This window comes from Diuraphis noxia, unplaced genomic scaffold, assembly GCF_037042655.1.
Source record: "Diuraphis noxia isolate RWA-SAM2 unplaced genomic scaffold, SU_Dnox_SAM2 contig0003, whole genome shotgun sequence".
Taxonomy (NCBI): Eukaryota; Metazoa; Arthropoda; class Insecta; order Hemiptera; family Aphididae; genus Diuraphis; species Diuraphis noxia.
In genome coordinates this window covers 68803439-68819748 of record NW_028301713.1, presented here as the reverse complement: position 1 = coordinate 68819748, position 16310 = coordinate 68803439, and the positions used below count along the sequence as shown (strand labels likewise).

At 26.3% G+C, this 16310-nt stretch overlaps 1 protein-coding gene across 3 annotated transcripts in view; it reads right to left on the bottom strand.

Moving 5' to 3' along the window:
* The window catches only part of LOC107166611 (GTPase-activating Rap/Ran-GAP domain-like protein 3), a 370828-nt gene that overhangs the window by 71209 nt on the left and 283309 nt on the right, over positions 1-16310 (bottom strand). For all 3 annotated transcript variants that reach the window (XM_089222594.1, XM_089222595.1, XM_089222593.1), the window contains one exon: positions 15622-15686. In XM_089222594.1, the coding sequence (XP_089078720.1) occupies positions 15622-15686 (65 nt within the window). The remainder of the gene's footprint in view (positions 1-15621; positions 15687-16310) is intronic.

Below are 16310 nucleotides of genomic sequence, written 5' to 3'. Positions count from 1 at the left end.
ATGCAAATAATTTAAAAAAAAAAAATGCTAAGGCAATAAACTATTTCTGTATAATACCATTATTTTGCATGTCACACAAAAAATATAAATAATAGGACCAGATTTAGTAATTCACACAGTAAGTATAGGTATGCGCCTGAAAGGACTAATTAGTGTATTTAGAAATATCAGGATGGGAGTAACACTTATTTGGTCATCCCTTTCTCCAAACCCATAAATTTTGTTATTAAAACCTCTAATTAAAATATTTCTTGATTTTTTTTATAGTGGTTACTGGTAGGATAGGAGGAAAAGGAGAACAAATTGTCTTGAAGAATATTAATAATTTACGTCAGTCTGTACTCTGTAGTGTGTGATGTAAAAAATGAAAATTTTCATATGCCTATAAATATTTGGCGTTTATTGAAAATTTGCAATCTGTACACTATATACAATAAGTAAACATGGTGTAGTAAGAATAATATAAAATATTTTAAGCTTTGAATAACTTGAAGGAAGACTCACAATCGAATCACTTTTTACAGTGATTTAAGGTAAAATGTATGAATACTATGGTATATTTTAGAAGTTAAGAAGATCTCTTCACCAGTTGCGCTTGAGGAGGTATTTTGGTATAAATTTGAATTTCAGGCTACTGTTTATTTTTTCAAAAATAATACCAATACGATAAGATTTAGTTGGTTGATAATCACATTAGAAATCGCTCAGAATAACCAGCTGGAGATTTAATTATATTATATTAAAAATAGTATCCTTTTATCGGGTGCTTATACATTTACTCGAATTCGGCTAAGTGCGGCACTCCCGCTTTTCATACAAACTCTGTTCAGATTTGACATGTTATTTCGACACAACTATTATATCTGATTGATTCACCAGATTACGCACATTTAGTCCAAAGTCCAGACATAGACACGCATGCATTACAGAGTTAATAGCTATATATATCAGATCCGATTGGATAACTCTTAACTTTAATCCCAGACATATCATCGTCACGTCTTCTTTATTTTATCCGAACAGTGATTACGCAGAGGACACATGCCCAAGTTACATCACGTTTTATAATGTGTCTTTTCAGCAACTTTTGAGTGGGCAATCTATGTAAGATTGAATGATGAAATCGTCTAACAACTTTCTAAGCCATGAAAACGTTTCAAAAACTAAACTTTAGGTCCAAATAAAAACGATTACAACTTCGAGCGTAAAATATATAATTAAAGAAACAAAATATACGGAACTCTGACCATTTTGTTTTCGAGATTGAGTAGGTACATGCGCTATGGCCTACTTATTTAAAATCGTTATGACCTATTCTTAATTGGTCTAAATAAAAATGCATTCGTTTCACGATAATATGAAATATTAATACAATTTTTATATCAGACGATAACTCCCAGCCGAATAGCTCAAGCTTAAATTTATTAACTAGTGAAATATAGGTAACTACAAATCACTGTTATGAATAATTTTGATACAGCACGATTAAACTTAATAAATAATAATGAACCACGCTATCGTATGATATTAATATAATTCGTGTCGGGTGGACACTTTTAGTTAAGATTAATACTAAAGATGATTATTATTATAAATATGATAATTTATCATCACATGACCGTGGATGAAACACGTTTTAATAGGTGCGAGAGTTATATATTACCTTAAGTGTATAAAAAAATTAATTTATATAATATAATCGTATTAATAACTATTATTATATTTCATAATGAATGCTTCACTGGGATGAAGTAAGAATAAAAATCCTTTAACAAGAATTGTATATATATTTTAAATCATAACATTTAAAAAATATTTTTATGACATTTGCGTTTGGAACATGAATATATCATATTAGTTATAGGTACAACTAGGTATGTTCAAAGCTATTAATTGCGTGATTAACACAAATACAACGACGATATCGACTGAGGATTATTATAAATGAATAATATACACAAATTTAGGATGTCAAATGTTACACACATGAGATGATTGCATCCATTAATTATTATTATTTTTTGATAGAATTTAATGCTATAACACAGTTCCTAATGAAAACATTTCGATTTCGAAACAATTGAACTCTTATTGGTATTGGCACAGATAATATGATAAGTGTGTTATTTGAAGAAGAAAAAAGTTGTGCTTATATTTTCATGTAAAGTAGATTTAATCACTTTGCCAAATATTATTGATTAAACAAACAACCGTTTTATATATTTTTTTTCTTATTGGATAAAGACACTTATTTTAGTGCACAAATATAACAATATATGTTCTAAAATATTTGACATTGTACAATATGCCTCTGTAAAAATATTTTAGATTGACTTAAATATAAACTGCACAAGTTAAACATATTCAGACGGATTGCTTTTTTACAAAAATTAATTGAATAGCTATAATTTATTGTTGTGTTCGAGAGAAATAAATTTCTTTATGGCCCAATATTAATATGGCTAAGTTCTTATTGTATGTTATTGTGTTTTATATTGTGTTGATATTAGTCAAAAAATTGTATATATTACTATCGTGTTATGAAATATTGTGTATAGTATCTATTATAGGTATATTATATATTTTTTAAAACATTTTAATAGTCATTTTTTGCATAACTTTAAACATGAAATTAACAACTGTTGTTAATACGTCTACCAAAATCGTGTTCGTCGATAATAACTGAGAAGAAAATTAATTTTCACTTATTCCAAGTTCGTTTTAATTCAAGAAATATAACACAGATACCGATACTACTTAATTAAATCAATTAACCCCCGTCGAAAACTGTTTTGAATTTGTTCAAATAACTTCAGATATCAAGAAAACATATTTTAACACTTTTACCTAGAATACTTAGAATAAAATCGAATATATTTTAACAGAATATAAAACGTGTTGTTTGTGACAAACCAACATTATTTGATATTATAGTCATCAAATTTTAACATATTTCAGAGGTGTGTGAACAAAACACGGCAACAGCTTATATATTGAAACAACTGATTGGAAAATCAATAAACATAATTTAATATGCTGGTTAAATGTGTGCAGTTTTTAATTTGAACTGAACATAATATAAACACACTCATATACTTTGGACGCGAAGAAATGATGTATCGGGACCATATTTTGTTCAAAAAACACCGTTGGAGAACCGACTGAGTTTTAGGAATTATCGTTACAATATAATTGTATATAAAATACGGGAGTAAAACAATAAAATAAGTTTCTTTCCTAGTTCATGCCATCGAACGGAAAATAATTTTATCTGTAGAATGCACTACACAGTACACTACCTATGTGTATTCACGTGAGAAATCTGACGAGTCGGATTACGCGATGTACACACGAAAAACACACACACACACACACACACAATAATATACATAGGACATTACGAGGTCAGTACCACCTGGAGCTTATTGCTTATCACTTTATCAGTATTCATGAGTCGTTTTAATTTTTTTTGGTATTCATATAACTTTTAAGATTTTGTATGTTCACTTTCGATTTAGAGTGTATTTGTTTCCGGTTGGCAGTGTTTCCACCAAGTATTTGAAAGACGACAAAAAAAAAAATAATAATAATAATAATCTGCTAGTGAAGTTAATAAATTAATGTCATCAAATAAATATGGAATGATTTTTATTTTGTATTAAAGAAAAATACATTTAAGATTACAATTCTACACAAATGTTTATACAAATCTAAGAATTGAGTTGAAAAATAGAATATAATATCTATATTTATGGAAATTAATAAACTGCATGCGAATTATAGTGGTGAAAAAAATTAAAAAATAAGATTTTTTACTTAACATTCAAATTTGCAATAGATACTATTGATCATTGAACATGATTGCTAATTTACCGCTTATGAAAATCAATATTTAAATATTATAAATATTATAATATACTGTGCGTGCATCACCCGTTGGTGTAATACTGATATTTTACAAGGTACCCACTTCACTCACAATATATTTAATATTATTTGATAATCTACAGTTAAAATAAGTGACTATCAATTTTAAAATAAATAGTTTTTACCAACCAATTTTTAATCTATACCCCTTTATATATTAAAATGTGGATCGAATATCCCAGATTTAAGTCTTCTACTTTTTCTGATCACATCATAATAATTGTCTGTCACCAGCAGCTATATACAATGCAGCAAATTGTTTTTTAATAAAGAGCCAATGATTATAATATTATCTGAGAAGTTTTTAAATAAATTCTATTTTAGATTCTTTTTCTATCAGTAATAGTGAAATCATTTTAGAATGATGCTACTAAGTATTATAACTACAAAAAAAAAAATATTACTTTTAATAATGTCATTCTTTTTTTCGGGTTTTGAAAGTTTGTTAATGTTTAATCAATGTGAAGTAATTTTGAATAGTTTAATTCCCTAAAATCCCCTTAAACTGTACCGAATACACAGATGTATAGACCACCGCGGCGCGTGTTATAATAACGTATTTTTGGCATATTATAAATCCTAACGGGAGACTTTTGGACAAAGAGTAGCATTAAATTCTACGTAGAAACTAAAATTGCCCACAAACTACCACATACTGAGAAATATTCATATATTTAATCCATAATTCATTTTCGTTAAGTACCCGTAGCTTGTATTTCAACCGTAATATCATTTTAAACATGAACAATATACTCGTTAAAAGTTCTATTGCACTTTAATATCATATTCATTGGATAATAATAAATAATATTATGTTTTTATTATTTACAGATTGTTATGCAAAAATAAAAATCATATTTAAACTGATATAATATTCAAAAATTGTTAAAATAACTAATAAGTATTATCAAAGACGGTAAATATTCGACAAGATCTAATTCATTTTGATAAAAAAAATCTTATATTTATACTTGCATTTAATGATATGGTGTATGTGTTATAAAATAATTATTGTAATGAGAAATTCATTAATGTAGACATAATATTAATGCAATCAAATCTGGTTTTTATAAATGTAAGACACAGTGAAGTCAATGGTTAAATATAATGAACAGTGTGTACTTGTATAATAATCGACAGAATTTATAAATTTATAAGTTCCTATTTAGAAATAAGACAGTATTTAAATTCCATTTTCGAAATCAATTAAACAATAATAGTTAAATTGTTATGAAGTAAATAGTATGGTTATCATAATATTGATAGATGAGAATATTATTTCGTTGTTACAATTAATTTACAATAAGATTGTAACCAGTATATTATAGTAGTTAATTAGGTAATAAACAACTGGCTAACATTTTTAACGGGAAAACCACTGTGAGATCATATTATAAAAAAAATACTATGTACAAAAATAACGAATTTAGTATTAAATCATTTGCAATACATTTTAATTTATTTTAAAACAAATTAATTTTTATCACATAAACCACTTAAATATATTCAACGTAAAATTTATAAAATAACTTCGTTTGATTAGTCAAACGTTTTAGTAGTAATATACTTATATATTAAACAAAACTGAAACTATCTATTTTTGGATTTAAAATTTAAAACATATTTAAATTTGTTTCATATCAACAGTAATTATGATTTTTTAATTCAAATATCAATGATAACAATTTCCGAATTTGCTGTACCTATAGGCATTATAATGTGATTTACTGTATTTTCTAAAATTAATTTAACCTTAGCAAGAAGTGTAATTTCATGAAGCAATATTGGTGCCCAGAAAATGGTGTGTACATTTGTACTAATTGATCCATATTTCTGGGTCCAGTCCATACAATTTAGTTTGCTTACAAATGTTGTACCCAATTAGAAACATGACAAGAATAAATTAAATGCATTTAAAAACAACGTATGTCTAAAATTAAACCCAAGCGTCGAAAATGACGCGACGTACGTAGGAAAAAAAAAATAAGTCAGATCACACGGTTTGTATTGTTAATACTAATTTATAATCGCTTTATCGGGCTTAAAAATAAATACATTCCTACCTATTTTTACAATTATTCGCATCGTTTGAATACTGACTCAATTTATTTTAATAATATTTAAATTTATTTATATATGGAGGACAAGTAAACAATGCTTATATTACCTCTTGTAAACAATTATGAATTGTTGTGAAATTACCATCTTTAATTTTTAATTATAAAGATAAACTTGAATCAAAATAAAAATGGTTTATTTCTTAAAATCAATTAAAATTCGAATATTAGGTACTACCTGTTAAAAACAAACCACTATTGTACTTCCATTCTTAATGCGTGTGAAATAATGTTTATACATTCAAACGAGTGATATCGTATGTATTATTCATCTACCTTATATCTACTATATTTAATTTTTAATAAAACGCCTTATGAAAATTAATTTCAAATTAAAAAAATATAATATATATTTTAATATGTATTAGGTTATATATTTATATTATGTGTACAAGATATCAGTTTATATGTATTTAGATTAATTTAGAATTAAATTAAAGAAAAATTTCTAGATACTATAAATAATGCAAACAATGTTGTCATCAAAACAGATTTAGTATACCTATATTATAGTTTATTTAATGATATTTATTATATAGTTTAAGGCCGGTTTAGGTACGTACTTGACTATCAAGAATCGGGACGAAATGTGTTTGCTGTGCTGTAATAAAAATAAAATATAAGCTTATAGTTACATAGGTCACGGGTTCTCAACCTGGGGGGGGCGTCCACCCAAGGGAGACGTGACAAAATTTCAGGGGGGTGGGTGAACATTTTGAAAAAAAAAACACGAAAAATGGAAACGTTGCCGTTTGCATACATCAATCTTATAGTAGTGAGGGGGGTTGGCGTGAACTTATAAAATAGTTTGAAAGGGGGCGTGGACCTCAAAAGGTCGAGAACCCATGACATAGATAATTAGGAAGAATTCGAGCTTCGTCTCTAAAAAAATTTAAATCTACCAGGTCCATCCAATTTAACTGAATCAGTGTGTAATGATGTGTGCTTAAGCCATCATATCTTTTATATTTAATATATATATAATAAAATAATTATAATAATTGTTAGCCATTAAGGATAAGATAGGACGCATACAATACATACATGCACACATACACACATACACACGCACACATACAACATTAGATATAAGGAGCTCCGTCTTTAGTCACCGGCCAGACGGGTTGGCACCGTTCTTTTGGTATAGATGATCATAAGCGAGTAGAAAAGACTACGCAGATCGTCTATACAGAAAGACGTAATATTGTTAAAGTTAAAAATATATACATATATGTGTATTAAAAATAAATTAATAAGTTAGTAAAAAGTATATGTTAATATGCATTAGAAATAAACTGAATAAAAGTAATATTAATAGAACAAAGAAAAAAGTTTTATTATTTTAAAATTCAAATCGGTTACCTCACATTGCACCTCAGACGCTATACGGTAACGCTATAGTAAATATACTCTATATAACATAATTAAATTCATATTTCATAAATTCAATTTTTGATATATTTTATACAAAATTATTCAAATCAAATATTAATTTAGCATGGACAGATACAAAAAAATTAAGTTATTAAACACCAACAAAATATTTTTAATTTATGATGTGTCATTAGGAATTTATTTCATATTCAATTTTATTTAAAACAATATTGAACATAATACTATCTAATATTAATATGTGTTAAAAGAGATTGTTGTTATAAGAGATTTAAGTACTTACGAAGTTATTACACGAGGATGAGATGAACATTATCCTAAGATTATTGAAACAAGTAGCATACTCACATGAACGATATACCGTAACAGAATATAATAAACGGTTAAGTAATCAATTCATGTATAATGCATAACCTAGTAATTTGCATTATTCTATACGATAACAAGCGATGCATATCACAATAATTATTAATAAATTAAGATTTTTCTAACAATAAATATATTTTAATAAACAACAAGTAATATTATAAAAAAAAATGATATTTCGTATAATACGAAATAGTTAACAAAATAATTATTTTATTACAGGTACTTATCCCATCTCACTGTGAACAATGATAATATTATTATGTATGAGTGAATTTGTAATTAAGTCGTAAAATCCTAATAAAGTCAAGATTTTAGCGTAGTATTATAGAATAGGATTCAAGCAAAAAGTAATTAGTGCTTTGGTTGGTTAACTATTGTACTGTTGCTGGAAAATAAAAATATAGCTCCCGCATCCTACAGCCATAATACTATAACAGTATTTTTTTCAATTTACGTATATACAAAAGTTATGAATTATAATGATAGGAGTAAAATAGAGGATTAAAACAATTTATTCAGAAGTTTTCATTCCTCGACTTTTACTGACCGATAGATTTTAAATAAAAATTTCGTATCTATCTATTTTCATTTAATTTAAGGTTTATTTATTTTATATCTTCCAAATGTCACCAAGAGAACGAAAAAAAATGTTCAAACTTTAAGATTCAAAATAACGGATACATTATTATGCTAAAAACCTACGAGTATTTCAATTCAAATTTCAAACAATGCAATTCAAGTTAATTGCGTGATATGGAATTTGTCAATTTTGAAACCAAATTTGGGTTGTTCTTATATTATTTTTTTTTTTGGATTCTAAAAATAAATTTTAATTAAATTAGAACACGAACTTGTTAAAATAGGAATTAAAAACTCAAAAACGTTTCATATATGTTTGTATACGAGTATTCAACAGTAAAATACAGTCTTTCATATGAAAATTTTAAAATAATTTTCTTTAAAACCAAAGTAAATATTGATTTTTAAGGCGTTTTATATCAATTGCATAACTAGTATGATGGAATGAAAATTTATGTATTTACAACGAAATAATATGCGATTATTACGTGACATGCTAATCTTTTTGACTTGATGTACTGTGTTTGTGGGCGAGAACAATGTTTTTCCCATTTCATAACCACGTCTAAAGTCTAAATACACACACTGATGATTATTTACTATATGCACAGTGCACAAACTACCACCAACACTAGGCAGAAAATCTTATTCATACTTTTGTATACAGAATTTTTTACAAACAATGCTTTTTTTGGCATCCGTAAAATTAATTCTTGCCTCGCCTAAGAGCAAGTTATCATAAGACATAATGTCATATATTTTATTACTTTATACAGTTTAAATTAGTTATGTTTTGTCAGAACTATCATTATAATATTTTATAGAGTAAACACAATGTCACACGCTGCCAACTGTTACCAATAATAATAATAAAACAAAAATATTGCATTGAATTATTATATAATTATTATTATTCATTACCTGATTAGTTATTAGTATTCTAATAACTATAATCAAACAGCCTAGTATTTAAATTTGGAATTATAATTAACATTTCTACCAAACGTTACGGTAACAGATTATTTTCACACTAAATCATCCATTATCATATATATAGTTATTTGTGTTTATTGGTCGATGAAATATGTTTGATACCTATATGGTAAACAAAAAAATACAGATAAAGAGGATAAAGTAACATATTTTTATTCATAAAGGGAAACTTGAAAATGTATTAATATGTAAATTTCTATTTTGTTTTTCTTCGGAATGCACTTGGGAAAAGTAAAACTAAACATGTTATACGGTCTTTTATTATTATTATTATTTCGTCAAAATTTCCTAGTTGATCCCATATGAGAGAATACCAAGCAAGTTGTTTATAGAGTGTATATACATTGTTGACTATAAGGTGGTAGATTTTTTTTTTTTTTTTAAATAAAATGAAAAATAAACATCGATTAATTTTTTTAATCAAAAACGTATACAATATCACATTCACAGTATATTTTAGTACCAATTAGAATTTCATACCTTTTTTGAGCATATCCGCATAACATAATATTATAATTTATTATATACGATTATTATTTGCGTACAATATATCGCATTAGAAAATCAATAATAGTTTAACTATTCGATTTCAAAATTAAAATTATTAACAAATTGTAGAACACAATAAAATTATTTCATCAGTACCTATTTTTTTTCAATCATTAATTGACATTTATATTACATAGGTGGTTTTTCATGTACAAATTGTACGGGACAGAAATTGTAAAATTATTATGTCTGTCAAGTCTTTGTATGAGATAGACCCAAAGAACAAATTGAAAATAAAATATGACCTCTCGAGCGTACACAATACACACACTAGAATATAAATGGGTGTTTCCAGAGTATTATTTTGAAGAGAGGCTGGTAAAAATAATAAGTTAGTATAAACACAAAATTATATAAACCTTGAGTTATAAAAAAACAACGGAATATAGGTTTAAACTAGAAAATTTGAAGCGAGTGAAACAATTTTTTCAGTTTTAAATTTTTTAAGTTTTTGGTTACCAGATGATTAAAATGAAAAAAACTAATTGAAACACATCAAAGTAATCAAAATTGTAAGGTAAAATCATATGCTACTAATGTTTTTTTAGTTTCAAGCATCATTAATGAAGCTAGTTTCTTTATAATTATAATTTTTGGGTTTAAAAAATTAAGTTTTTAAAAGTGTATATTTTTCGTATTTATAATATAATTTTAGTCAAATCTCAAATTAAATGTATTGTTGCAGTGAAATATGTGTAAAATATGGAAGTACATAATTTTGTTTAAAACGTTTCTATTTGTAAATTAAAAAAAAAATCCAGAATTACTTTATTTCCATAAAGGATAAAGTATTATTTTACTTAAATATTATAGGAAAACAACTTTCTAAATGTATTGTTTTGTAAATCCCAAAACTAAACAGCAATAAACGAAGAGATCCACATGAATGGGATATTTATTTTATATGATAATATGTGTCGTGCTATTTTGTATTAACACAGTATTGGTCGTACATGTTTTTACTTGTTTGTAATAAGTTGAGTATAATATTATTACTGTATTTGTTGCCTGTAAGTACATTGCTTAATATATACATTTTATAAGTTTTTATGTATCGGATAACTTTTGGTTCATTTTTTTCTAGAAAAAATATTTGTTGATAAATTATTGGTAATGATAGAAAAAAATCACGTATTAGGTTTGGTACCATATTTTGGTACCTTTTATATAATACACTTAATTTTTAATATTTTCTCAGAATCTTTGGGAAGAAGGTGGCTCCCCCCTTTCCCTCCAAGTACCCAATACAATTTTTTCATTACTACTTGAGAATACAAATCTTATGATACATTTTTCAAGCATGTGTCTATTGCAATAAATAATATTTAATTATGATTGATATTTCACTATATTATTATTACTATTATTATTTTTTTGATGATGTCCAAATAATGGCTATGACTTATTTGGTAATTTCCTATGGTAGCTACGTACATTTGCCTTAGATCGGGGAAATTTGGTGGCACATGTTATGAAATATAAACGAATCGCACGAACGATTTGAATAACTTAGTTTGGAGGATAAAATATAATACAATATACCTGTTGATTTTGCGTATGAGTGGAGGGGTGATCAAAGCACCTTGGGGACTGGTGGTCGTTACGGTGGCCGTTTCTGCGAGCACACCACCACGACGGGGCGGCGTTAGATTGATGAAGAAACGCATTATTATACGTCCCGGTGAGGATTTCCCATTGATATAACGCTGCGGTCTCTGATTTAGTTAGTTTTTTTTTTTACTCTTTTCGTTATTGCGATAATAATATAAACATATACGTAAAATAAAATAAATAATATTATTATTATCTCAGAGAAATGGTGGAGGTTTTCATTTTTCATCGTAAAATAACCGTGAAAACACAATTCCCGCTCGAACGTTCTCGTATTATTAAAAACTATAAAATTTTTACAAATTTAATGCTATTAGACTTCTTGTTATTATTGTGTTTGTAATGTTTTCATATGGTTTTATCTGAAAGAACAAGTAAGTATGATGATAAATCTGTTAGTACTGGTATTTTGTGTATTATGCCAACAGGTAAGATGTTTCTAAGAAATAACAATATTGATAGTATTGGAAAAATCTCATTTACGGTGCATTGTAAAATAATAGACGTTTTGCACATGTGAATATCAAGTAGACGTGCGAATAAATAAAACTTTTAATCATAAGTTCGTCGCCCGTAAAAAAAAACACTTATGTAGTCGACAAATGTGTGCTTAATTTACGTTCCTTTAAAGCATATAATATAGAGTTACGATTTTGCAATAATCAATTATGTATTAATGATGACTGATGAGTATCTACAAAATTATTAATATTATTTTGGCTGTGAGAAAGAGCTGAAAAAACACTACCTATAACGATTTTTTGACTGGCTAAAGACTTATGACATGAATGCATGATGTGAGTGAAATATAATTTTTATAATTTTGAATTATTTAACATAAGTAGGTTATAATAATAATTATAATAATTATAATAATTATAATAATTACGGATTGTGTGCAAATATGAGAAATTAGGATACAAATAATAATAACAATAATAATGAAGATTAAGAATTCTCAAAGGTAAAAACTGGGTGCAGGAATATGAAAGAATATTTAACGAAATACATCTAATATACTAATATAGTAATATCGCATTTAGTATTGAATATTTTGAAATAGACACTAAGAAGTTAAAAACACTTGCTAGGTTTTAATCGAATACAAGACTATGTGAAGATAAGTTCCATTCTATATTTTAACACGAAATGTAGTATTGACTTTTCAAATTTGTTGTCAATAAAAATACAGTATTGTTAATTGGTAAATCTTGAATCTATTATATTTTTCACGTTAACTATTATATAGGCCATATAGTTAAAAAATTATTACGAACAGAAGACTGAGTATTTGTATATGCATTTTGTTTTTATGTTTTAACAGAACAGAAAACCATTTTACATAAAATATATTAGATTTTCTCTAGAGACAATGCTAAAATGTCACACCCCAATTAAAATCTAATCACGAAAATGTGTGATTCTAAATGGTCTACTGGGACCACCAATATTTAACGTTCTGGGTTGTAAAGTTTCATATGGTTTTACTATATATAATATATGTATAGATAAATAGTATATTACTATACCATTCATAATTTATTATGATATAACATAGCGTATGATCTCTGATCACATAATTAGTTTATCGAATTTAATTTTAAGTTATAACTTATAAAATACGCAATATATCAAAGTACCTACATCATAAATGTAACGGTAAGAAGGAAAAAAATTATTAGAAAACAGTAAAATCGTATGTTTATCTAGAGAAATAACCTAAAATAATATTTATATACATCTAAAGACTCCAAAATACTGTCAAAACAGAAAAAATTTTTATATAGTTAATAATTTATAATTTGAAATGAATAATTAATAAACTAAATAAACATCAAAGAAATAATTTTTTTTTTTTTAAATGACTTTGTAGGTGTATAAATAATATCATAATATTATATACAGAATATAATTTATATGCTACAGTACCACAATAAAGTCAAAATTAAACTCTTATGGATTCCCGGACACTCCGACATAAAAGAAAACGAACTCGCCGATCTTGCAGCCAAAACTGCAATCACCTTCCCATTATCATCGTAAACACAAATCATTCCATTCAGTGGCATACGAAAGCTTATAACAAATAAATGTCAATAATTTAGATGACATCCGAAGTGGACATCTTACTATAAAAAATTAAATCGTATTATGTTCCGACAATACCCTATCGAAATCCACAGAAAATTTGAGGTCATAATAACTAGACTTATAAATGGCCATACTCAAATTTATCACAGCTTCCTAATGACCAAAGAAGAACCTTTAATGTGTCCATCAAAGTAACCATCAGCCACATCCTCACTAAATGCCGAACATATTACAATATCCGAACAAGCCACAACCTTCCCGAATCACTAACAAAAATACTAAGCAATCACCCTAAATCCATTACAAATATCATCCAGTTTAATACAGCCACCAATCTCCAAACAAAAATATAATTAACAATTAGATTTAGTAATTACATAAATATGTAATTAGTTATTTCGATTTAAGGCCAATGACCTATATTTCCGAGGGTATACGTAAAATTCAAAAGAAAGAAAAAAAATATCAAGATATTATTTTATCAGTACATTAGTAGGTACACAGGTAGTACTTTACTGTACAGCTTGTCAGTTTTGACGAAGGTGTTTGAAGTTCTTTTTAAGGGAAATTGTATAAACAGTCCTTTATATTTGTCATATTAATAATTTATAAAAACTGTTTAAAATAATTGCCATTTAAATTTAAGTAGGTACTTATATGGCTAAACATTTTGTGTTTTTGACACGTCGTTGTAAAAGCTTTACATATATTTAGCTAGAGTATATATACATTTTTATGATCAACTAATTATTAATAATTATTATGTATGATTGAAAATAGTATTTAATAAAATATTTTTAGAATTACATCATATATTGTGTTTTTTTTTTTTAACTAACGGAATTCATTGAAAATTATACCAACTGATCTTAAAAAAAATCGTTGAAATTAATAGTGCATTTTTATAATAACACATTACTTAAAAATTAAAATATATTTTTAATTACGCATAATTTCATAATATTATTTCTGACAAAATAATATAATATTTTTTAAGTTGGCAGGTAACACTATTTCAAATTACTTTAAGATTAGATAAAACGTGAATTTAAAATTTAAATTGATAAATTTAAAACAATCGAATATCCACATAATGATAACACTATAATCATACATTTTTACTAAAAATGTTTGCCAAAGACGTGATTTGTAAAATTTTTTAACCTAAGTTTATACCTAAATTGAAATTCTATGATTCAATTTTTAGTTATGTGAAAACACAAACGAAAAAATTATAATTTTTTGTTACGGACAATTTATTGATACTTATAAGGAAAATTAAAATGTATGTTTTAGAATAAAATACTAAAATATTTATAATTTTAAATACAGGAAATATAGAATGGCCATTGGACATAATTTACAAACTGATATCATAGAGCAAAATTTAATTTAGATTACTGTTACAGCCTAAAATAATGATTTAGTTCAATAATTATTACAAATTACTAAAATTAATTATCATTGCTAATTGCTGAATATAAACGAATAATATTTATTAGGTAGTGTTTATCTATTTAGGTAAATGTGAAGTACAGAATTTCTGAGTATATACTTTCTAAGTAATTTATTCATATATTTATTCAAGTTTAGGGCCTCACCTAAATTACGAAATAAAACCGATTTTCTATATTGAACGTCGGAAAAAGTCCGTACACAAATAATTTCAACAGACACTTTCAAACTAATTTGTATTACTTTTTATATTTGAAATTGATAAAAAAAATCTTACGATACAATTAGTAGTTATTATAGTATTTTATAAAATGGCCTAACAATACGAATCCTCCCGTGATAATAATAATACTCCGTCTTATTTTTCTAAAACCCAACTGACATGGTCAGTGCCTACATACTGCGCTTACCTGAAATTTCTGTCACAGCAATACTTTTCAGACAGTCGTTGGCTTACAATTAATATTTACTATAAAATTATGTACTACGCCAACTTTTTTAATTAAGTATTTATAACGGCATAATATATTTTTCTTACCTCAAAATTTGTTTGACTGTCATTGGCTTGTGTGGTGTATGAGGTAACAGGATTTTTTGTGCTCCCTAAAAATAATTATAAAAATAAATCCACATTACTTTTTATTCCACAATGATAATAATAAACTCGGGATAGGTGTCATTGGTCTTTTTGACAAGTTTTTTTTAATCTTCGTCATTATTTAATGGTATATTATTACTTGATAGAATTGGTTATTCCCAATTACACCATAATTAAACATTTAGAAATGATACCTTTCCCGGGGCGTATATCGATTCCGCCGATTTTACATCGATTCCGCCGGCTATTGACTCCGCCGGCTACCGTTTATAATATCTGCATATCGATTCCGCCGGCTATTGACTCCGCCGGCTACCGTTTATAATATCTGCATATCGATTCCGCCGGCTATTAATTCCGCCGGCTACCGTTTACAATATTTACACATCGATTCCGCCGGACACTGTTCATCCCCCCTTTGTATATGTATTTTAAAATTTATAGTCTATTTAGTATAATTATATTAATATATTATTATACAACTATAAATTAAAATATTAGTATTTAATTAATATGTACATTTGAATATATCATATTGTTAATTGTATATAGTATAAATTGTATAAAAATATTACAATTGTACCTATATAGTTCAAAATTAAAGTGTATAACTACTTTTGGTAATATTT